This window comes from Notechis scutatus, chromosome 6 (genome assembly GCF_049901735.1).
Source record: "Notechis scutatus isolate UNSWTSFEM ecotype Mainland chromosome 6, rNotScu1.2, whole genome shotgun sequence".
Classification (NCBI taxonomy): domain Eukaryota; kingdom Metazoa; phylum Chordata; class Lepidosauria; order Squamata; family Elapidae; genus Notechis; species Notechis scutatus.
In genome coordinates, this window is record NC_142014.1 from 81,781,068 (window position 1) to 81,803,700 (window position 22,633).

At 49.2% G+C, this 22,633-nt stretch overlaps 2 protein-coding genes across 3 annotated transcripts in view; one reads left to right on the forward strand and one right to left on the reverse strand.

Moving 5' to 3' along the window:
* The first annotated feature begins 2,048 nt into the window (after window positions 1–2,048).
* Window positions 2,049–7,715, forward strand: LOC113432177 (interferon-induced protein with tetratricopeptide repeats 5-like). Its single transcript, XM_087968991.1, has 2 exons — window positions 2,049–2,175; window positions 5,646–7,715. Exons 1-2 carry the CDS (start codon window positions 2,171–2,173, stop codon window positions 6,988–6,990), a joined length of 1,350 nt encoding a protein of 449 aa, XP_087825117.1. The 5' UTR covers window positions 2,049–2,170; the 3' UTR covers window positions 6,991–7,715.
* A 2,255-nt stretch (window positions 7,716–9,970) lies between these two features.
* Window positions 9,971–22,633, reverse strand: part of KCP (kielin cysteine rich BMP regulator) — a 93,981-nt gene continuing 81,318 nt past the window's right edge. For both annotated transcript variants that reach the window (XM_087968990.1, XM_087968989.1), the window contains exons 41-46: window positions 21,180–21,352; window positions 17,692–17,803; window positions 17,454–17,555; window positions 15,770–15,934; window positions 13,798–14,104; window positions 9,971–13,069 (exon numbers count right to left, since the gene is read on the reverse strand). In XM_087968990.1, coding sequence (XP_087825116.1) covers window positions 12,852–13,069; window positions 13,798–14,104; window positions 15,770–15,934; window positions 17,454–17,555; window positions 17,692–17,803; window positions 21,180–21,352 — 1,077 coding nt within the window. In that variant the 3' untranslated portion in view covers window positions 9,971–12,851. The remainder of the gene's footprint in view (window positions 13,070–13,797; window positions 14,105–15,769; window positions 15,935–17,453; window positions 17,556–17,691; window positions 17,804–21,179; window positions 21,353–22,633) is intronic.

The following is a 22,633-nucleotide window of genomic DNA, read 5'->3' on the forward strand; positions in this document are numbered from 1 at the left end:
TTTCTACTTCTGAGTTTCTACTCTTTTTAGGGGAAATATTCTGCCTTTTTAATATTTCTTAGGCTATTTTAATTTTCTAGGAGAGGGGTGGGTGCTAACTTCCTACGGTGGTTTTGATGTTTTCTTTTTATGCTGGAAGCAGCCCAGAGTTGCTTCAAAATGAGACGCGCAGCAAATAGATAGATAGGTTCTGTTCTATTCTATTCTATTCTATTCTATTCTATTCTATTCTATTCTATTCTATTCTATTCTCTATTCTGAATTCTATTGTATTGTATTGTATTCTATTCTGAATTCTATTCCATTCCATATTTTCTATTCTGTTCTGTTCTAAGATAGATAGGTAGAGAGATAATTGATAGATGATATAAATGATATAGATCAGAGAGATAGATAGATAACCGTTAGAGATAGATTTTAGATATGATATATATCATAGATATATCATAGATAGAATTGATGATATAGATGATAGATATAAATGATAGAGAGATAAGTGATATAAATGAGAGAGATGGATGGATAAATGATAGATATGGATGGATGGATGAATGAATAGATGCTAGCTAGCTATAGATAGATAGATAGATAGATAGATAGATAGATAGATAGATAGATAGATAGATAGATAGATAGATAGATGATGGATAGATATAGAAAACGGATAGATAAATGATAGATATGATAGATATAGACAATGTTTAGATAGAAAGAAAGAAGATGGATAGATATAGAAGACGGATAGGTAGGTAGGTAGATAGATGTAGAAGACAGATAAATGATAGAGATAGAAAGAAGATGGATAGATATAGAAGATGGATAGGTAGGTAGGTAGATATATAGGTATTATAGATTACATATATACATATATACCTATCTATATACATATACATACATATATGGTATTCAGCTTTGTTCGGGTATTTTCCCACGTCATTATAGTTGTGCTTTTAAAGTTGTAGCAACGTTTCGGCAGAATCTCATCTGCCATCATCAGGCTTCTGTATTGTGTTCGTCTGTACACAACGTTCGTCTGTACACAACGTTCGTCTGTACACAACTACAATGACGTGGGAAAATACCCGAACAAAGCTGAATGCCATACATGTAAGTACCCGTGAAAACTTTGAAACCACTGTAACCACTGACTCACAGACGAACACAATACAGAAGCCTGTGTTAAAACTGAAACCACTGTAAAAGTCTGACTCACAGACGAACACAATACAGATACATTGCAATGTCCTACCTGTCAATGAATACTTCAGCTTCAACCATAACAACACAAGAGCACACAATAGATACAAACTCAAAGTTAACCGCACCAAACTTGATTGCAGGAAATACGACTTCAGCAATAGAGTGGTCAATGTCTGGAATCCTCTACCTGACTCTGTGGTTTCTTCCCCAAACCCCAAAAACTTTAACCTTAGACTGTCTACTATTGACCTCACCCCTTTCCTAAGAGGTCTGTAGGGGGCGTGCATAAGCGCACCAACGTGCCTACCGTCCCTGTCCTATTGTTTCTCTTATTCTTTTATTTTTCTTATATGTACCCATTTCATGTATTCACAACTATGTATACACTTATACTTATTATCTTGTAAACAATTGGCAAATCAAATAAATAAATAAATAAAATAAATAGATGAGATTCTGCGGAAATGTTGCTACTTTAAAAGCACAACTACAATGACGTGGGAAAATACCCGAACAAAGCCGAATACCAAACATGTAAGTACCCATGAAAACTTAAGAATATACACACACACACTGCGAGCTTGTCAGATTAGATCTGGTTGTGGTGCTGTGTTTCGTCTCAACGTCTAACAACCCATGGGTGGATAAAAACTTCTTTTTCAGCCTATTTCTCCGCCTGGCTGCGCTTCTATGCCTCCTGCCCGATGGGAGGAGAATCAAGAAATGCTGTCCCACACGTGAATCGTCTCGTCTGGACGGCGTCCAAATGGAAGAAATAAAAAGCAGAAAGACAACCCAACTCGGGCTCGTCCAAAACCCAATTCTCAGCGATCGGTTCTGCCGCTATTTTCGATTTCGACTTCCAGACCGCGGAGTGAAGAAACAGAAACCGTCGCGGGAGCCGCTTGTCTCTTGCGCGCTTTGCTCCGGATCTCCAGAGAGGCAGCCGGAGCGCGAAGAGGGTGCAAGGATGGGGTACGTATGGAGGGAGGGGAGCCCCCCACCCCTGGAAAAGAGAGAGAGAGAGAGAGGCGGGGAGGGAGGGTCCCTAAAGAAAGCAAAAAGGAAGGTTGCATCGTGTAAAGGCAGGGGTCCCCAACGCCCCCTCCCCCGCCCCGGGGGCTGGGTCCCACTATCGGGCCGGCGCCTCGCTCACACGAACATGCAGGTCAACTTGCTTGGGGGCGGGAGGCGGGGGTTGGGCTGGATGACCTACAAGGTCCCTTCCAACGCTGCTAAACGTGTTAGAAAGGGCGAGGGTCCCGTTGAATGTGTTGGGGGGGGCACGTCTCTTCCCTTGCAAAACGGGTGCGGGGGGTTCTTCTCCTGCGGTTGCAGCCAGGTCTCGGTCTCTCTCCTCCCCCCATCAAGTACTGAGATCCTCCCCCTTGGAATAGAGAGAGGCGGGGGAAGGTTCTTAAAGGGCAGGGGTCCCATTGAATGTGGGGCAACGTCTCTTCCCTTGCAAAACGGGTGCTGGGAGGAGCGGGTCTCGGTCTCTCCTGCTCCCCCCATATCAAGTACTGAGATCCTCCCGGAGCGGAGGGGCTCGGCGGCGACTTTGGGGGCGGTTCTCCGGCGCCTTCCAGTCCCGAAGGAGCCGGAGCCACAACCTGCATTGCAGGCGGGGCCGCCGCCGGAGACTCCGGGAGGGGCTGCTTCTCTCTTGCCCCACAATCTGCCCTCCCCCCACAACAAACTCCACAACAACCCCCCGTCCCGAAGGAGCCGGAGAGGGAGGCTGAATGGGGGAGGGGAGGAGGAGGCTTTGTGGGTGTGCCGCCCCACAACGAGGCAGGGGGCTGGACTAGAAGACCTCCAAGGGTCCCTTCCAGCTCTATTCAGGTGGATTGATTGAGGCTCTGGAACAGGCAACGTCCTCTCCCCTCCCTTCCCCCCCCCCAGACTCCTGCTCCTGGCTGAGGGACCAACTCCCAATAGCTTGGGTAGCTTTGGCGCTCCCATAGAGCCCAACCACAGCAGAGCAGGGGTGGAATTCAATGTTTTTTTTAACTACAAGTTCTGGTGGGTGTGGTGTTCTTTTGGCGTGGTTTGGTGGGCGTGGCAGGGGGAAAGAGACTGCAAAATCCCCCTCTCCACCCCCACCAACCTGCTTTCCAGCTCCATTCTCCTGGGCAGGGCAACCAAAGGAGACCCAGCCAATCAGCTATGGGCGTGGCTTGGTGGGCGTGGCAGGGGAAGGATACTGCAAAATCCCCCTTCCCTCCCCACCCCACTAGCCTGCTTTCCAGCTCCATTCTCCTGTGCAGGGCAACCAAAGAAGACCCAGCCAATCAGCTGTGGGTGTGGCTTGGTGGGTGTGGTGTTCTGTGGGCGTGGCTTGGTGGGCGTGGCAGGGGAAGGATACTGCAAAATCCCCCTTCCCTCCCCACCCCACAAGCCTGCTTTCCAGCTCTGTTCTCCTGGGCAGGGCAACCAAAGGAGACCCAGCCGATCAGCTGGGACTCAATGAGAGGCAGAGAAGAGATATGGGGTTGGCGGGGCCAGTCAGAGGTGGGATTTTCCGGTTCTCCGAACGACTCAAAATTTCCGCTACCGGTTCTCCAGAATCGGCTGAATCTCACCTCTGCAGCAGAGGCCCCCACAACCCCCCTGTTCCCTCCCCCCAGACTCTTCCCAAGAACCTCCTTGTCTGCCTCAGCAGCCCTTTGCAGCCCCCAAGAACTGAAGTGGGACCCTCGGCTGGGAAGGAGGGGCGAGACTCTAGAACTCAGCTCCTTTCCAGTCCTCCCTCCCCCACAACCCCCAGAACTCTCCTGCCTTCTTCCCCTGCGTGAATGGAGACTGCAATTGTGGGCCCACTTCAAGCTGGGACCAGCCCCTCCCTTTTCAGCTAGGCGTGGACTGGGCAGCCATGGCGCACCCCCCCAGAGTCAGATTTCACCAGAGGGGACATTCAACACCCCCCTCCCACCTTTGAAATGTGGCTGACAATGGGGAGCATCGGGTTTTAAGGCAGTCCACCATGACACAACCCAATTGCCCCTCACTTTCACCCACCTCCCTCCTCCTGGGAGACCGGTTCCTCCCCAGGGATGAAAGACCGTGCGGTGGTTGAGGGGAGGGTCCGTTTTATGGAGCCCTGGGCTGTGCAGAAAGGACCAGGGGTGGGATTCCGAAATCCCAGCAACCGGATTGCTGCCCAGTTGCTGGGTGGGCGTGGCCATGGTGGGCGTGGCCTAGTGGAACTTCCAGAAGGGCCATTTTTCACACACACCCCAGAGTCCGGAGGCTTCCCTCGGGCCTTTCTGGGAGGACAAAGATGGCCTCCCCAGGGCTCCAGAGGCTCTCCGGAAGCCAGAAACAGGCCCGTTTCCAGACTTCTAGAACTTCCGGGAGGGCCCCCCCCGAGCCACCACACCAACCCTGCACTTCCCTGTGTCATAAAGAAACACCAATAGGAAACAGACAGCAACACAAGCAATAATTCTCACTTTAAGATCAGAGGTTTATTGTTTCTAATAATTTGGAACATAAGAAATGAAGAGTTATGAAGGATATAGTAATAGCAGTAATACACTTACATTAATAAGCCACTGCAATGGGGTCCAATGACATATAGCCGGTCCTGCAAGGCCCGAACCAACTGAATCCCACCCCTGGAGAGGACCCAGAACCTCCACAGTGGCAACTTCGGCTGTCCTGTACCCACCCGATACCCACCAGCCTGATTTATTTTTCAAGATCATAAGGTGCAAAGATTGCACCTTACACACACACACACACACACGAATGAGGAAGGGGAAGAGCAGCAAAGGCAACCACATGGGCGACCCCTAAAGACCATCAAGAGGGGCAGGAAAGCTTCTAAGAGGGCTAAGCAGAGACCCTGTTCCGTGGATCTCCTCGCTGCAGACAGGAGGCTAAAACAGGTTCCCTTCCTTGGAAGCTAGCTTCTTCGTAAGACCCCCCCAAAGAGGAGGTTCCCCACCCAAGAAGACCTTCGGGGAATCGAGGGTCTGCAACCGTAAACACTCAAAGAGCCATTTGGACCCATTTCCCACAGAAAAGAAAACTCCGGGAGCCAATAATTAAACAACCGGGTGGGCCAGACTTGCCTGGCCAACTTGACATCACTCACTCCCACCCAATCATCTCCTGCACTGGAATATGGAGTGAATCTCCATCCCCTGCCATCCCCCTTACCTTCTCAGGCCAGGCGAGGAGTGATGGAGAGGGGAAGGGAGGGGCCAGTCAGTGGTGGGATCAGCCGACAGGAAGCCGCAGGTTGCAGACCCCTGGTCCAGACAGTGGCAGGGTCTGCTTCCCCAGGAGTGGCCAGCCTGAACAGCTCCGTTTGTGGTCAACACATTAGCTGAGTCCACTACACACACACACACAAACAAGGAAGTTGTCCTTTGCCACTCACCCAGGTCTCCTCCACTTTTGTCTTCTCTTTCTTCCACTCCCCTCCCCTACTGCAGTCCCCTGAAGGAGAAGCTCCAGCACCTGCAGTGTCACTTCACCTGGGACTTTGAGGTCAAGGACAAGATGTGCATCCGACACACCTTGATTACTCTGGCTCTCCGCCTGGAGCACGGCCCCCTCTGTAACCGGGCCACCTACCTTGCCCTGAAGGCCTACCTGCGCCACCTGGAGGGGAGCCCCAAAGAGGCCCTGGCCATCCTGCAGGAAGCCAAGGAGGTCCTGAGGAAGGAGCCTCAGGGGACCTTCTCACACCAGGCCCTGCTGGTGTACGGGAACTACGCCTGGATCTATTACCACTTGACCGATTATGACAAGGTGGATCTCTACTTGGCCCAGATCCGCCAGATCTGCCGGGACCTATCCAGCCCTGAGCCTTACTCCGCCCTGATCCCGGAGGTCTATGCCCAGAAGGGCTGGTCCCTCTTGGCCATGGGCTTCCGGAATGGCCAGCTGGCCAAGGAATGTTTCCAGAAGGCCCTGGAGCTGCAGGAATCAAGCGTGGAGCTGCAGGAGGGCCTGGCTTTCTCCACCTTCGCTTCCTGGACACACTGCTATGATGAGAAGTTACAGGAAGAGAGCCAGAAGTTGCTGGAAGGGCTGATCCGTAGCCACCCCGAAAATTATGAAGCCAAAGTATACTTGGCAGAGATTCTCCATAGGAAAGATAATGAAAGGGCGCGGCATCTTGCCAACGATGTGGTGCAGAACAGTCTCAACCCAGAACTCCTGAGAATTGCCGCCAAGGTTCATAAGTTCCACTTTCTCTCCGAGGCCATTTCCACCCTCAAGAAGGCCATTTCCCTCTGCGGTGATTACTGTCTCCTGTACTACGACCTAGGCATCTGTTACATGGATCTCTTAGATCGAGGATTCAAGGGGAACCGAGAGGAGATCGTGGAGGAGGCCATTGGGTGCATGAAACGGGCTCTGGAAGCCAATCCTGAATCTATGTTTTCCCAGCTGAAGCTGGCGAAGTTGTACGGAGAACGGTGCCAGCTTTATGAGGAGGAGGTGTACCTGGGCGTGATGGAGGCCCTGCCAACCGCCAGCAAGAGGTGCCAGCAGTCTTTCTATATTCATTGGGGGGATTTCCTCGTCCGGAAGAAGGGCCAGAAGCAGGCAGCGCTGCAGGCGTACGAGGCCTGCTTGGAGGTGCCAGGGGACCACCCTCTGGAGCGGAAGCAGTTGGAGCAGCGTCTGAAAGAGCTGGCCAGGGTCTTCCATTTTGAAGGCGAGACGGAACAAGAGAGAGTTGTCCGCCGTCTGCTGCATGAAATGGAAGCAAAGCATCAGGGGGTGCCATCTGCAGGCATTGCCTCAGCCTCACGCAACCATCCCTAGGAGCCAGCTGGGGCCATCGGGGTGCCGCAGACCCAAATGGCTGCTGCCCCCTCGCAGCCCTGAGCTGCTCCTTCCTGGGGTGTTGTTGGAAAGGAAAATAGCATTTGTTAAAACCTCTTCTTCATTTTCTTCCTTCCCCTCTTTAGTGCCTGATTACTCCAGGGTGCACTCTGAACAATTCTACAACTCTGCTGTTTGCAGATAAAAACCTGGTTGCAACGTACAAGATTGTGCCAGGTTCTATGCATGGGCACTTAAAAAAAATCCACCCGAGCGTGACTCATGCCACAATTAAAATTCAGAACGATCTAGTTAAGAGGTTTCCAAAATGGATAACTTTAAGACTTGTGGACTTCAACTCCCAGAATTCCTCAGCTCTGCTACCTGAATTCTGGGAGTTGAAGTCCACAAGTCTTAAAAGTTGCCAAGGTTGGAGCCCCTTGATATATAGTTCCTCGAACTGAAGTGCTCTGTGTTGTGATGGATTCCATGTGCCATCCACTAACCGTTTCCCCTACCGCCATCTAATGCTCCTACCCCTCCTCTTCCCTTTTGTCTTTTGCTGTTGCCATATAGACATATCCTTTGATCACTTTTAGCTTTCCAAAATTGTTATTTTCTTGAGTGAGTTGTATTTTTAATGGCCTCACTGTCTTTATGGGGTTCTTTGACCATAATAAAGACTGGATTACTGTTAAGGCACTGAATAATACCTTGAGATCATCTTTCTTGCCCTTCTCCTCTTAAGTACAGGTGCCACTAATGTACCCACACCCCATGCCCAAGTTTCCAGTGGGATCATTAGGGGACATGAGATTGGGTGTGTGCATGTGTGTGTGTGTGTAGGGCTTTGAGAAATCATCTCTTCATAGTCATCCATGGGAACTGCATGGAAATGTCTACGCTCACCAGCACTGGAAAGTGGCTTATTTTTAAAGATGATTTATTCCAAGCAGGGTTGTATGGGGTGCCTGTGGGGTGGGAGGATTAGCACTGTTGACAGTGGGGTCTGCTGTGCCCTTTTTAGGCCTGCTTGTTCACATTTGGTGGCCACATGTTATGTTATAGAGCAGCGGTTATCCCTTGTATCTCTAGGTACAAATCCTGGACTCTGTACTGTCCACAGATCGAACGAGACATGTCACAAGCACATGCTTTGTTCCATCCTCAGCATTTGTTGACAAGACCTTCTCTCCAACCTGGTGGTCTTGGATCGTATGGTGTCCAGCAGCCTTGAACCCCTGATTTTTCAGAACATGGATGAGAGATGGGTGGGATGAGTCATAGGAATGGTTGACTGCCGTGTGCCTTGCCAATTGCTGTGTGGTACGTTCTCAACCTTGGCTTGCTTGAAGAGGTGTGGACTTCAACTCTTCGATGTTGGCTGGGCGATTCTGGGAGTTGGTCCACACAACTTCAAGTGGCCAAGCTTGAGCAACAGAACTCCAATGGATACTGTAGTCTGGGAGGACGCCACGAGGTCTACCAGGCAAGTGTTACAGAGACACTACAGAAGAAATCCTGCACCTCTGTCACACTGAAGTTGCAGCTGCCGACTCTACTCGCTGATGAGCTCTAAAGTATGAAGTCTCCACCGGCTTTCAAGTTAGGCACCAGCAAACACCGATGGAAACCCGTCAGTGGTGTAACAGCCACTGCTGCTGGTGGTGCAGTGGTTAGAATGGAGCATAGCACAGGGGTCGCCAACCTTTTGGACCTCAGGGCCTACCAAACTCATCATTTTAAATCCCGTGGACCAGAGACCCTGGGAAAATCCTCCCCAAAAGTCTGCAGGAAAATCCCCCTCCCCGTTTTCCTACCGATCGATCGATCTTTATTTGGGATCGCAGGATGCCGTCTCCAGCTCTGTTCTCAGGGGGAGAGAGACTTGGCTTCATGCAAGGAAAGCAGAAGGAGCAGATTTTCTTTCTCTCCCCCAAACTCCGCCAGAAATGAGTCTTTGCCGGCGCAGCCTCTTGGAGCAGGAGGCCTTGCAGAGTCCCAAAGACTCATTTCTGGCGGAGTTTGGGGGAGAGAAAGAAAGACTTTGGCTGCTTTCCTCGCCTGCAGCCAAAAGCAGAGGAAGAAAGAAGCAGAAAGAAGCAGCCCAGTGGCCAGGCCAGGCGCTTGGGGCAAGTCCCCCCTCCGCCCTTTCCCCCCCTCCCTTCACTATGTGTTGTTTGCAATGCAAGTGACGCAAGCCTTGTGTTCCCGTGCAGCCTGAATTAATTGCTTTGGGGGGTCATTTCTCTCTGGACCACCAAAATTTTCTCGCGGACTCCCAGCTCACTGGTTGGCGACCACTGGCATAGCAAGTTAACTCACTGCTCACTCCAGCAGTTCAATCCTGGCTCAAGGTCGACTCAGCCTTCCATCCTTCCAAAGTTAGTAAATGAGGACCTAGGTTGTTGGGGGCAAGAGGCTGACTCTGTCAACCACACAGTGCTGTAAAGCACTGTGAAGTGGTATATAAGTCTAAGTGCTATTGCTAAGTGGGAAGGGAGGAAGGAAGGGTCATGGTGACAGTGGTCAGAATGCAGTATTGCAGACTATCTGCCCACTGCCAGGAGTTCGATGCTGACAGGCTCATGGTTGACTCCTGTCCTTTTGAGGTCAGTCAAATGAGGACCCAGATTGTCAGGGGCCCAAGAGGCTGGCTCTGTAAACTGCTTAGAAATGGCTGTCAAGCACTGTGAAGTGGTATATACGTCTTAAGTGCTGTTGCTGCCATGATGGATTTCCATTACCCCCATTGGATAGACCAGATGTATCAAAAACAGGTCATGGAATTGGCCCAAGGAGCTGTCCCAGAGATGGCAAGGGACTGGCCGGTCATCCCTGGCCTGGCCATGCCCACCCAGTCAACCATGCTGACCGGGCCATGCCCACCCTGGCCTCCCAAAGGCGAACAAACTCCTGATGTGGCCGGCGACAGGGAGTTTGACCCCCCTTGGTTAGACTATGAAGAATGCTTGCAACATCTGAGTACGTGTAGTTTAATGAAAATTAGCAGTTACCCATTATTTGAGGAGCTTGCCCCAAAGAGGTGGAGGCCAACCTATTTTCCAAACCACCTGAAGCCAGGACAGCAACGGATGGAAACTAATCAAGGAGAGAAGCAACCTGGAACTAAGGAGAAATTTCTGACATTGAAAACAATCCATCAGTGGTATATGATTTACCTCCAGAAGTTGTGGGCGCTCCGACACTGCAGGTATTTAAGAAGCAATTGGACAGCTATTTGCCTGGAATGGCATAGGGTTCCCTAGAGGCAGGATTGGAGGAGAACAGGAGGGGTCGCCAACCTTTGGGACCTCAGTGACCACCAAACTCATCATTTAAATCCTGCGGACCAGAGAACCTGGGAAAATCCCCCCAAAAAGTCTGTGGGAAAATCCCCCACCCCGTTTTCCTACGGATCAATTGTTCTTTATTTGGGATCGCAGGATACCATCTTCAGCTCCGTTCTCAGGGGGAGAGAGAGAGAGAGAGAGACTTTTGGCTTCATGCAAGGAAAACAGCATAAGCAGCAGAAGTCTTTCTTTCTCTCCCCCAAACTCTGCCAGAAACGAGTCTTTGCAGCCTCTTGGAGCAGGAGGCCTTGCAGGGTCCCAAAGACTCATTTCTGGCAGAGTTTGGGGGAGAGAAAGAAAGACTTTTGCTGCTTTACTTGCATGCAGCCAACGCAGGAGAAGAAAGAAGCGGAGAGAAGCAGCCCGGTGGCCAGGCCAGGCATGTGGGGCGAGGGGGGCAAGTTCCCCCCCTCTGCCCTTTCCCCCCTCCCCTCACTACCTCGTGTTGTTTGCAATGCAAGTGACGTAAGACTTGTGTTCCCGTGGGCCATGTGGGTGGTGCAGTCCTCGTGTTTCCATGCAGCCTGGATTAATTGCTTTGCATTTCTCTGCGGACCACCAAAATTTTCTCACGGACCACCAATGGTCCCCGGCCCACTGGTTGGCGACCATTGGACTAGATGACCTCCAGGATCCCTTCCAACTATGTCATTTGGTCATTTCAGACTGACCGCAGAGCCAGTTTAGTAGAGTCCAAGGCAGTGGTGGGATTCAAATTGTTTGACCACCGGTTCGGTTTACGCGGCTTGGGGAACGCGCTTTGCATGTGTGTTTCACACACGCACATGCCAAAAGCGCACTTTGCACACGTGCAGAGGCTTTCCTACCGACCTGCAATCCTGCACTCTCCGTGTCTTCAACAGATTGCTATGCAAAGCAGTTGAGCTTCAAAGGCAGGAAATAAAGGTCAACATGGAGGCCAGATGGGTGGGAGGGCCCAGTAGCTGATCGTCAGAGCAAAATGGTTCACTCCCAGGTGATCTTCGGAGCTACCTGTTGTTGTGGTTTGCTGGCAGCAGGTGCGGATGGCTGAGGTCTTGGAGAGCGAGGACTCAGGTGAGGGGCCTGCGTGGGATGCAGGGATGGGGCCCAGGACCATCAGGGAGTGGAGTGCTGCCTTCGGAGGTTGTGGAGGCTGGCAGCAGTGAGGAAGAGACCCCCGAGGAGCCTGTGCCCAGTGTGCGTCCGCGCAGGGCTGCTTGTAGGAAAGAGCAGCTGCCGCAGCATGGGTGACTCGGGAGTAAGGCTGCAAGGTAATGGCCCCTCCCTGAGAAAATAAAAGCCAGCGGAGAAACCAGAGTTCTTTGCAGGAAGCAAATACGTTTTTGCACTCGAGCCTGGTGGATGTTAGGAATATGTGAGTTGGCGTTTGGAGACTCATTGATTTATTGTTTAGTAACTTTATCTGTTGTTCTGGGCAGCCTTACAAAAACTTGGCCAGGCTCTTTCTTGTCGGAGCTAATTAGTTGGAAGCAGCCTTTTATCTGTGAAGAAACAGGATTCGCAAATGAAACATTAAAAGGTTTTGCTGGTACCTTTGTCTCGTGTTTGCTCTCTTGGAATCAAGTTTGGGTCAGACCAACGGTTTGGCAGAACCGATAGAATACCACCCCTGGTGCAGGGGTGTCAAACTGGTGGCATGCACAGGCCATACCCAGCCCAACTCCGCCAAGGGAAAAAAACACCATCATGCATCATGTGGCGGCAATGTGACACCCCGAGTTTGGCACCTGTGGTATAGTGGGTAAGGTGAGGCTAGAAACCAAAACCAGGAGATAGTCTCACCTTAGGCATGAAACTAGCTGGGTGACTATGGGGAAGGCTTCGATGAGAATCCCTACCTCCTTGATTGAGCACCCTGATGATATTGGACTACAATGACCAGAATCCTCAGCCTAGGTGGCCAACAGCTGGGAGGTGTATCTCAAGTTCTCCTGGTCAGAGAAGGTGTCCCAGGTAACTTACTGCCCAGCAAAGCCAGGTGGATTGAAAGCAGGATCTAGCAAAAAAAGCCAGGGGACCCGCCAGATACCTCTGGATTAGGCTGGTGCAATGAGAAGGGCCTAGTTGGATACCAAGGAACACTTTGCAATTAGATAATATAGGAGTGGTATTTTCTCATCCACTTTGTTCATGGAAGGTGGAAGGAGATTCCAGAGGTAGGTGTGTCTGTCTGTCTGTCTCTGTGTGTGTCGTGCATGCATGTATGATTTGTGATTGGAGTCTGAAGGCCCAGGAAGAAAAGGGAGGGAGAATTGTGTATATCTCTCACCCATAACACAATCCAAACAAGACAAACCACACATTTTCCCGGAGTCCATGATCAAGGGGGCAGCTGCTGCCCTTGGAAAATGCCTCAATTGAAGGGAGAGTGTGCCACCATGGCAGCTGCGTGTATGTGTGTGTTTGTGAACCTGTGTGTGTTGTGCTTCGATAGCTGTCGAAGGTCCATGGCGGGACGGAAGGGAGTGAAGGCCAAGGGAGTTAGCTCTCCTGAGATGGTCCCGGTCAGAGGGTGCCGTGGACAATGGGAGGACAGGCGTCTGGGAGGATGCAGTGGGCCTGGTGCTCCACCAAGCCCGCTGGGCATTGGCAGCCTGGCACGCAGGGCTTCAAGCAGTGGGACTCCAGCACCCCCAAAGGTACAGCGTGGTTGAAGCAGGTTTTGGGGCACGGAGGGCCACACTCATCAAAGACGTAGCCTCGGTCTTGGGGGCAGCCCACCGCTGTGGAGGAAGAAAGAGAGAGGCAGGGGTTAGTAGCCGGAAGGAGGGAGGGGCCAGATGGGATAGGACTGTACCACTCCAGGGAGAGGCAGGGTGGGGTAACGTGTACCATATGAGGGATAGACGACTGAGGCAAGACTAGGGCAGGGCCAGACTCATGGAGGGGGGGATGGAGGAAGGAAAGGAGAGGAGAGGGAAGGAAGAGAAAAGGAAGAATGATAGGGAGGGAGGATGGAAAGAGGGGGAAGAAAGGGAGGGAAGGAAGGGAGGGGGAAATAAATCCCATTCTCTTTTAAAACTGATTATGTTCTCTAGTTGGGTAATAAAATGTCTGCTAGAAAACAACACTCCCAGAGGACTCCACGATTCTCCTCCTCCTCCTCCTCCTCCTCCTCCTCCTCCTCCTCCTCCTCCTCCTCCTCCTCCTCCTCCTCCTCCTCCTCCTCTCTACCACCACCACTCTACAAACCCCTCTCCCTTCTAGCACTGATGATGTTCCCTAGCTGGGTCATGAAACATCTGCAAAAAACAACACCCAAGCTCAGAGAGCACCCAGGACCCCACAGTTGAAACCTGAGCTGCAAAATACACACTTCTATCGACATGTCTCCTCCTTTCGACCCTGCTCGACCTCCTGGGGTCCCATCCCTCTTTCATTTGGCCCCCCCCCAAACACTTCCTCCTCCCGCCCCCCGGTCCAAGGCACACCCAGCCCACCTCACTCTCACCGCAGAGGGTGGGCGAGCGCCACTGGAGCATCACGCCAGCCTGGCGGCACTGGCTGGCGTAGGCCTCCAAGACCTCGCAGAGACAGTCCACCGGGCCGGCAGCCCCACAGGCACAGAGGTCGTAGACGCAGGCAGCGAAGAAGGGCTCCGGGGCCACGGTGGCATGGCAGCGGGCAAAGGCGGGCGACTTCAGCACCTGGCAACGGGCGTTGGCCTCTTTGCGGGAACGGTACCCGGATTCTTTGCAGGGGTCGGCATCCAGCGCATCGGCGCAGCGGCCGTCCCCTGTGGCGTTGGCATCGGCCACCTGGGAGGGGGAGGAGAGGGACAGGGGGTCTGCAGGAGTTGCAGGAAGGGAGGGGCTGCCTGGGGTGGGGTTAAGGCCTTGAGGTACCCAAAGGGCCTGTGGAGAGGAACGGTGGCACTTTGGGGCAGTTTGGGAATCGGGTGGATTGTCAGGAAGAAAGCGTATCGTTGTTCATGGGAGGGCTGGAACGAACTGAAGACTGACTAGGCCTAAGGCTCTCCAAACTTGGCAGGTTTAAGACTTGTGGACTTCAACTCCCAGAATTCTTGAGCTAACCTGACTGGAGGAGGAATTCTGGGAGCTGAAGTCCACAAGTCTTAAAGCTGTCAAGTTTGAAAACCCCCTGGACTAGATGCCTAGAGTGCCACTTCTCAAGCTCAGCCATTTTACGATGGGTGGATTTCAACTCTCAGATTTCCCCAACCAGCATGGATAGATGGATCCCCTCCCCTCCCCTCCTCTCTCTTCCCTTCCCCCTTCCTTCCTTCTCTTTCCCCCCTTCCTTCTTTCCTTCCCCCCTCTTCCTTTCCCTTCTCTTTCCCTTCCTTCCCCCTTCTCTCTCCTCCTCTTCCTTTTTTCCCTTCTTTCCCTCTGTCTTTTATAATTACTGGCTGAATGTATAAAGACAGACAGGCAGACTCTACAAAGTCTTCCATGCAAAGTTTCTTTATTGGATTATATTAGGCATCCTCAAGGTAACTCACGGTTATGTCGAGATCCATCTAATATCCAATTCTTTGCACATCTGACTTCATAGTATAAAAGCATAGTGATTTTTCATCCCATAACGAAGGAGCAAGCGGGGGAGGCACCAGCACGCTGCTGGGGTCCAGGCAAGAGTGAAGGAATCTCCCCCAACCCAACCAAGGGTCAATTCAGTGACCAATCAGGATTACACATGTGACCACATGACATGAACTACATTTCCCAGGATGCATTAACTACATTTACCATGAGGCATTCCCTTAAGGGGACAGTTCCCAATTCTAACTTAACTAACTCAATTCCCATTACCTATATACTGTCTGAACAGCACACCCTCCCTCCTTTCCTTCCTTCCTTCCTTCCCCATCCTCTTCCTTTCCCTTCCTTCCCCCTCCTCTCTCCTCTCTTCCCTTCCCCCCTCTTTCCCTTCTTTCCTTCCCCCTCCTCTTCTTTTCCTTTCTTTTCCTTCCCTCCCCCTCTTCTCTTCCCTCTTCCTTCCTTCCTTCCTTCCTTCCTTCCTTCCTCCATCCCTCCCTCCCTTCTTTCCTTCCCCCTCCTCTTCCTTCCCCCTCCTCCCCTCTTCTCTTCCCTTCCCCCTCTTTCCCTTCTTTCCTTCCCCCTCCTCTTCCTTTCCTTTCTTTTCCTTCCCTCCCCTCTCTCTCTTCCCCTTCCTTCCTTCCTTCCTTCCTTCCTTCCTTCCTTCCTTCCTTCCTTCCTTCCTCCATCCCTCCCCTCCCTCCCTCCTTTCCTTCTTTCTCTCCCTCCCTTCTTTCTTTCCTTCCCCCTCCTCTTCCTTTCCCTTCTCTTTCCTTCTTTCCTCCTCTCTCATTCCCTTTTCCCTTCCTCCCTCTTCTTTCTTTTCTCCCTTTCTTCCTCCTGCTCTCCCTCCTTCCTCCTTCCATTCTCCCTCCTCCTCTTCTTCCTTCCTCGTCCACTTCTTCCCCCCACCCCCAAACTTACCTTCCAGCTGTTCCCAAAGGCTGCCTCGGACAGGCTCAGGTGTCCCGACTGCATCCGCAGGTCATCCTGGGGGAAGCTATTGAAGTTGCCACAAAGTCCACACAGGCGCCCTTTGTACGTTCCGGGCACGCTGACCTCCAGGTGCGAGCGGCCGTTCCAGAGCACCTGTGTTAGGTGAGCAAAAGACCCAACGATGCGCCACATCTGGGGCGTGAAGGAATGGATTTACTTTCTGTTGCCCCCTCCCTTCCCCTAGACCAGGGCTAGACCAAAGCTACCAACTTGCAAGAAGACCAACCAGCTTTTGCTGTCCCCGATCTCTGGGAAAAACCCCACGTGCTTCTCTTTTTTTATATAATTGGGGAAAATGTCTTAGATTTAGACTTTCCCTAATTCTTTTATTTTTTGAAATTTTTATTTTATAACTAAAACAACGAATAAAACCATCTTTCAATTGTACAGTGTGTCGGTTGGGTACATATATCTTGTGCATGTAATAATATTGGCATACATTTCTTATTGAGTTTACATTCGTGTCATATTATAGCCAACATTATACATCCTCTTGTATCATTATTACATTGTCATTAAGTTTTTATTTCAATTTCAAACTACTATCCTTAAAGGCAAACCCCAAATCTTACTAAATTGTAGTCATGTTAAGGCTGATTCAAAAGCATTCCATTTTAGTATATCATTATTAATGCAATATCCTTTAATTTCTTACTCTTATTTTCTAGTCATCCATAAAATAATTCTCAAATCTTATAATGCTTCTTCTCTTCTTGCTCTTCTCCCGCCCTGTGTATTTCTTGTGGGGCAGGGGTGGGATTCAAATTTCTTAACAACCGGTTCTCTGGGTGTGGCCTAATTTGTGGGTGTGGCTTGGTGGTCATGTGACTGGGTGGGCATGGCTTGTATGTAAATATCATAAATATTTAAGTAAATATTGAATTTTTTTATAAAAAAAGAGCAACTTTTACCCCAAATCAGGCAAAACAGGCAGGCAGACTGAGTTGTTCACGGAATCACAGATTCACTCAGAGATCTACCTTTCTGCCATCTGCTACCTGAGTCTGCAGTGAAAAATAGAAGCTTCAGTCCTAAGGAAGGTTCGGCTCTGCTTTTAGATTAGCTAGAAAGCAAGAAACCCAACCATTCCCTGCTTTCTAGCTAATCTAAATCTCCCGGCAGAGCAGAACAGCTGATGGTCGGGGGGGGAGGAGGGAAGGAAAAATAGCAACTTACCAAACGCAGGCAAGTTGGAGGGCTTGCATGCCAGGAAAGGAGTGAGTGGGAGGGGAGGGGGCTGGGCCAGCTGATGGAGCGATTTGCTGGTTCTCCAAACTGGGGACCATCGTGTGTGTGCAGCGTTTGCAAGAAATCACCAGCTGTGCCGCCTGGACAGCTTGACAAGCGCCGCGCGCAGGTGCGCAGCGTTTGACAAATCCTCTTTGTTTCCTTCTTTTTCAACCTCCGCTGTGCCGCGCAAAGCAGCCGAGGAGGGAAAAGCAGGGAATTAAAGGACAGCCTAGAGCCCGGTCAGGCGGGTGGGCCAAACACCGAACCGGTTCAGCGTCAGCTGCTCTTCTCAGCTAGAGGTTCTATAGAACCGGGCCGAACCGGTAGCATCCCACCCTTGTTGTGGGGGCTGGAGGCGTCTCTCCACCCCCCCCCCAGTTACCTTGATGCCAATGTTGGTGTTCAGCAGCACAGTGCTGCCCTTTGGGTCCACAGAAAGCTGGGCCTCCTTCAGGAAGGGGAGGCTCACCGTTCGGGAGTCCACCTGCAGGGGGGAGATGAGGTCACCCATCTCCGGGGGGGAGGGGCTGGATCTTGCCTGCCCCCTCCCCCCTCTTGCAGAAGAGTTGTGGGAGGGGGGTGGGGAAGAAGGCCGACCGCTGGCCCTTTGCCTGGCTCACCGTGACTAGACCCTCTTGTAGCAACTGCACCTTGGTGTCCCCGATCAACACAGTCACTTCCTTGGTCCAGGAGACGCCCGGGTGTCCACGGTCCTCATTGGTCACATGGATGCTGGGGGTGGGGTGGGGGGTGGAAGGGAAAGGGATGGAATAATTCCAGACTTACTTTGGATGCTGCGTCCAGGGAAGGTCAACGTTGGTTCTCCGTGCAAGTCGGATGGCATCCAAGCATCTTGGCTTGTTGCTCGGTGCCCCACAAGCTGACTTATTTTGGCAGGATCTCCAGGATCCATGGTTTATTCTTCCAAACGTTTAGGCTCGTGCTGGAGCCCATCCCACGGAACTTCCTCTTATTGTTAACTGGGACTGATCTATCTATCTATCTATCTATCTCTATCTCTATCTCTATCTGTCTATTTATCTATTCTATATCTATCTATCTATCTATCTATCTATCTATCTATCTATCTATCTATCTATCTATCTATCTACTACTACCTACCTACCTCTACCTATCTCTATCTTCTACTATTATCTATCTATCTATCTATCTATCTATCTATCTATCTATCTATCTATCTATCTATCTATCTATCTATTTCTTATTCACCTACTCTTTACTTATCTATCTTATCACCTATCTACCTATCTATCTATCTATCTTCTATCTATCTATCTATCTATCTATCTATCTATCTATCTATCTACCTATCTATCTCTATCTCTCTACCTATCATCTATCTATCTATCTATCTATCTATCTATCTATCTATCTATCTATCTATCTATCTATCCTACTATCTACCTATCTATCTATCTATTTCTCTATCTATCATCTATCTATCTATCTATCTACCTATCTATCTATCTATCTATCATCTATCTATCTATCTATCTATCATCTATCTATCTATCATCTATCTATCTATCTATCTATCTATCTATCTATCTATCTATCATCTATCTATCTATCTATCTATCTATCTATCTATCTATCTCTATCTATCTATCTATCTATCTACCTATCATCTATCTATCTATCTATCTATCTATCATACCTATCTATCTATCTATCTATCTATCTATCTATCTATTTATCTATCTATCTATCTATCTATCTATCTATCTATCCAACTATCTATCTATCTATCTATCATCTATCTATCTATCTATCTACCTATCTATCATCTATCTATCTATCTATCTATCTATCTATCTATCTATCTATCTATCTATCTATCTATCTATCTATCTATCATCTATCTATCTATCTATCTATCTATCTATCTATCTATCTATCTAACATCTATCTATCTATCTATCTATCTATCTATCTATCTATCTATCATCTATCTATCTATCTATCTATCTATCTATCTACCTATCATCTATCTATCTATCTATCTATCTATCTATCTATCTATCATCTATCTATCTATCTCTATCTATCTATCTATCTATCTATCTATCTATCTATCCTCTATCTATCTATCTACCTATCTCTCTCTATCTATCTATCTATCTATCTATCTATCTATCTATCTATCTATCTATCTATCTATCTATCTATCTATCTATCTATCTATCTATCTATCTATCTACCTTATCTATCTACCTATCTCTCTCTCTCTCTCTCTCTTCTATCTATCTATCTATCTCTTCATCTATCTATCTATCTATCTATCTATCATCTATCTATCTATCTATCTATCTATCTATCTATCTATCTATCTATCTATCTATCTATCTATCTATCTATCTATCTATCTATCTATCTATCTATCTATCTAAGAGAAATACCCCTCACGCATCATCACAAAATCTCCAGAACCATAAAACCTACAAACTTGAAATTTGGCACCTATGTTCCTCTTGGCTTCTAGGGGCTCACTAAGAAAGGATTTTTCAAATGACCATCAGAGCTTTTAGAGTATTTCTTTTATTATTATTATTATTATTATTATTATTATTATTATTATTATATTATTATTATTATTATTATTATTATTATTATTATTAACACGCTCTGATGCTAAGGAGTTCGACTCCCCCTCCCCACCTTGAAAAAAGAAATCTCTTCCAAAGGCAAAAGACAAGCAGAGGAGGTTTAGTTTCAATTTCAGTTTCCCAGCAGCAACCAGCTTTAGTACAGAACAGTTGAGCTAAGCCACGCCCAGACTCCTTGCTATCTCCTTGCTCACACAGCAAATACCATTTCGGTTTCCAAACAGCCCTCAACTCTCTCACACGCTGACAGGACACTAGTCAGATGAACTCCGATGGATGCTGGTAGTGCAGAGGCAGGATTTTCCCCCCTTATTTTCCTCCCCAAAACCTAAGCCTGACCACATAGTTTCATAGCGAAGCGCGGAGATCGAGCTAGTCAAGAATATAATTGCAACTCCAACAATACAGGACAAAACACCCAGACAGGAACTGAGCATCGTGGCATATTCAGTACTACCCAGCGAGATGTGTGCAGGCTGTGTTGTTTCTCTGAGTCATGTAATGTATGTGGGTGCATGCCTAATTTTGCATTTATTTATCTTGTCATGTTTATGTTTATATTAGAGGGCCTTTGAGAGCTGTATGCAACTTCCTTTTAACGTATGACGATTAGGGTACAAAGTGACAATAAAGTAAAATTCTATTCTATTCTGTACATTGGGGAACCAAAACTGTGGTGGTTCGCCGGCAGCCTGTGCAAACGGCAGCGGAATCGGACAGTGGGGAAGAACAGAGACCAGTCAGGGAGTCTGGAGAGGGTCCTGCATCCGAGACAGAGATGGGGCCAGGGCCATCTGGGAGTGGGGTGCTGCCTCTGGAGCCTTCAGGGTCTGGCAGCAGCGAGGACGAGGACCCAGGGGAGCCTGTTCCCAGTGCGCATGTGTGCAGAGCTGCTAGAAGGCAAGAGCAGCTAAGACAAAAGGGGTGACTTGGGAGTAAAGCTGGGAGGTGATTGCCCCTCGCCTAAGGGATAAAGGACAGGCAAAGGTGAAGAAACCTTTGCAGGAAGCAAAGTCGTTCGTTCGGTTCAGATTCATTCTTGAAGCTCTTTGTCCTTCGCTTGGTTTTTCTTGTCCTTTGGTTGGTTTTCTTTCCAGTTCATTGGACACGTCTGTTATTGGCAGCACTCCATGGGGGAAAAAAAGGTGGGTGCTTATCTCGAGGAACTGTTTGAGATTAATTCCAATTGGGAATGAAAACAATTGCCAGCGTTGCAATAAAATAAGTCTTGTTTTTTAAAATAAGGGTGGGCATAATTACGGTTTAGGAAGCCTGGGTCAGAATAGATATTTCTCTCTCTCTGGGCACGTTGAGAATATATCTGCTGAATATAACTCTGCACTGGTGACAGGAAGGGCATCCGGCCAGTAATCTCTCAGCTCCGTTCGGTTGTCCAGACTCCCTCCCGCAAGGGATTACGGGGTCGTTAAAAGGAGATGATGATTGAAGAGCCGGGCTTGGAGAGGAAGGGGACTACTCACCTGAAGTCCCCTCTGTGGCAATCCCGGGACAGGACATATGTGCAGCTCCCTTGGAAGTGGATCATTTTGCCGTCGAACGTCCGGTAGTGGGGGTCACCGAAGGCCACGCAGGTGGCAGGATGTGGGACGCAGCGGGGGCAGCACACGCCGGGGATCAGGGATGGAATCTCATCCTGTTGGTGAAGAGCATAGCCCGGAGTGTTGTGGTTCGCCAGCAGCCTGTGCAGACGGCAGTGGAATTGGACAGTGGGGAAGGACGGGGACCAGTCCAGGAGTCTGGAGAGGACTCGGACGAGGGTCCTGCATCTGATGCAAAGATGGGGCCAGGACCACCTGCGAGTGGGGTGCTGACTCCGGAGCCTTTGGATTCTGGCAGCAGCAAGGCAGAGGAACAAGGGGAGCCTGTTCCCAGTGCGCACTTGCACAGAGCTGCTGGAAGGCAAGAGCAGCTGAGACAAAAGGGGCAACTTGGGAGAAAGGCTGGGAGGGGATTGCCCCCTCCCCTAAGGGACAAAGGACAGGCAAAGGTGAAGAAACCTTTGCAGGAAGCAAAGTCGTTTGCTCTGTTCAGATTAAACCTTGAAGCTCTGTGTGGGCTTCGGTTGTTTTTTTTTTTATAGTTCATTTGGCACTTTAGTTGTTTGTAGAGTTGTAATTGCAGAAATCTCGGATGGCAAACCTCAGATAAATACAACTCAGGCAAACAAAGTCACTAATCTAAAGGAGGATTAGAGAGAGGAAGTATACATATGTTAGACTTTAACTAGAGATAATTAATTGTGTTAATTACTATTATGCTAAACAGTAACGAAAGTTAAGCAGTAACCAAAGTTAACCAATGTTGGAGGATAATTAAAAATGTGTTTCAATGCAAGACTAGACTCCAATAAAGATCATCATGATTCAGTTGATCATGATCAAACAACTCGACTGCCTCGTCCTTACGACAGTTGTTGGTGCAATTCAAAGGAGAGAAAGGTGGGTGCTTATCTCGAGAGACTGTTTGGGACTCATTACGGGCTGGGAATGAACATAATTCCCAGCGTTAAAATAAAACAAGTTGTACAGGTAATCCTCGGTTTATGACCACAATTGAGCCCCCCAAATTTCCGTTCTTAAGCGAGACAGTTGAGAAGGGAGTTTGGCCCCATTTTATGACCTTTCCTGACACAGTTGTTAAGTGCCGTTGTTAACTTAGTCAGACATCGTTGTTAAATGAATCTAGTTTCCCCCACACAGACTTTGCTGGTGAGAAGGTTGAAAAGGGGGAAACCACGCGACCCTGGGACCCTGCCACCGTCATAGATACGAACCAGCTGCCAAGTGTCCTTATTTCTACCACGGGGAGGCTGTGATGGTCGTAAGTGTGAAAAACAGTCCTTTTTTCCCCACCAGTGCCGTTGTTAACTTGGAACAGTCCCTAAATGAATGGCTGTAAGTCGAGGACTACCTTT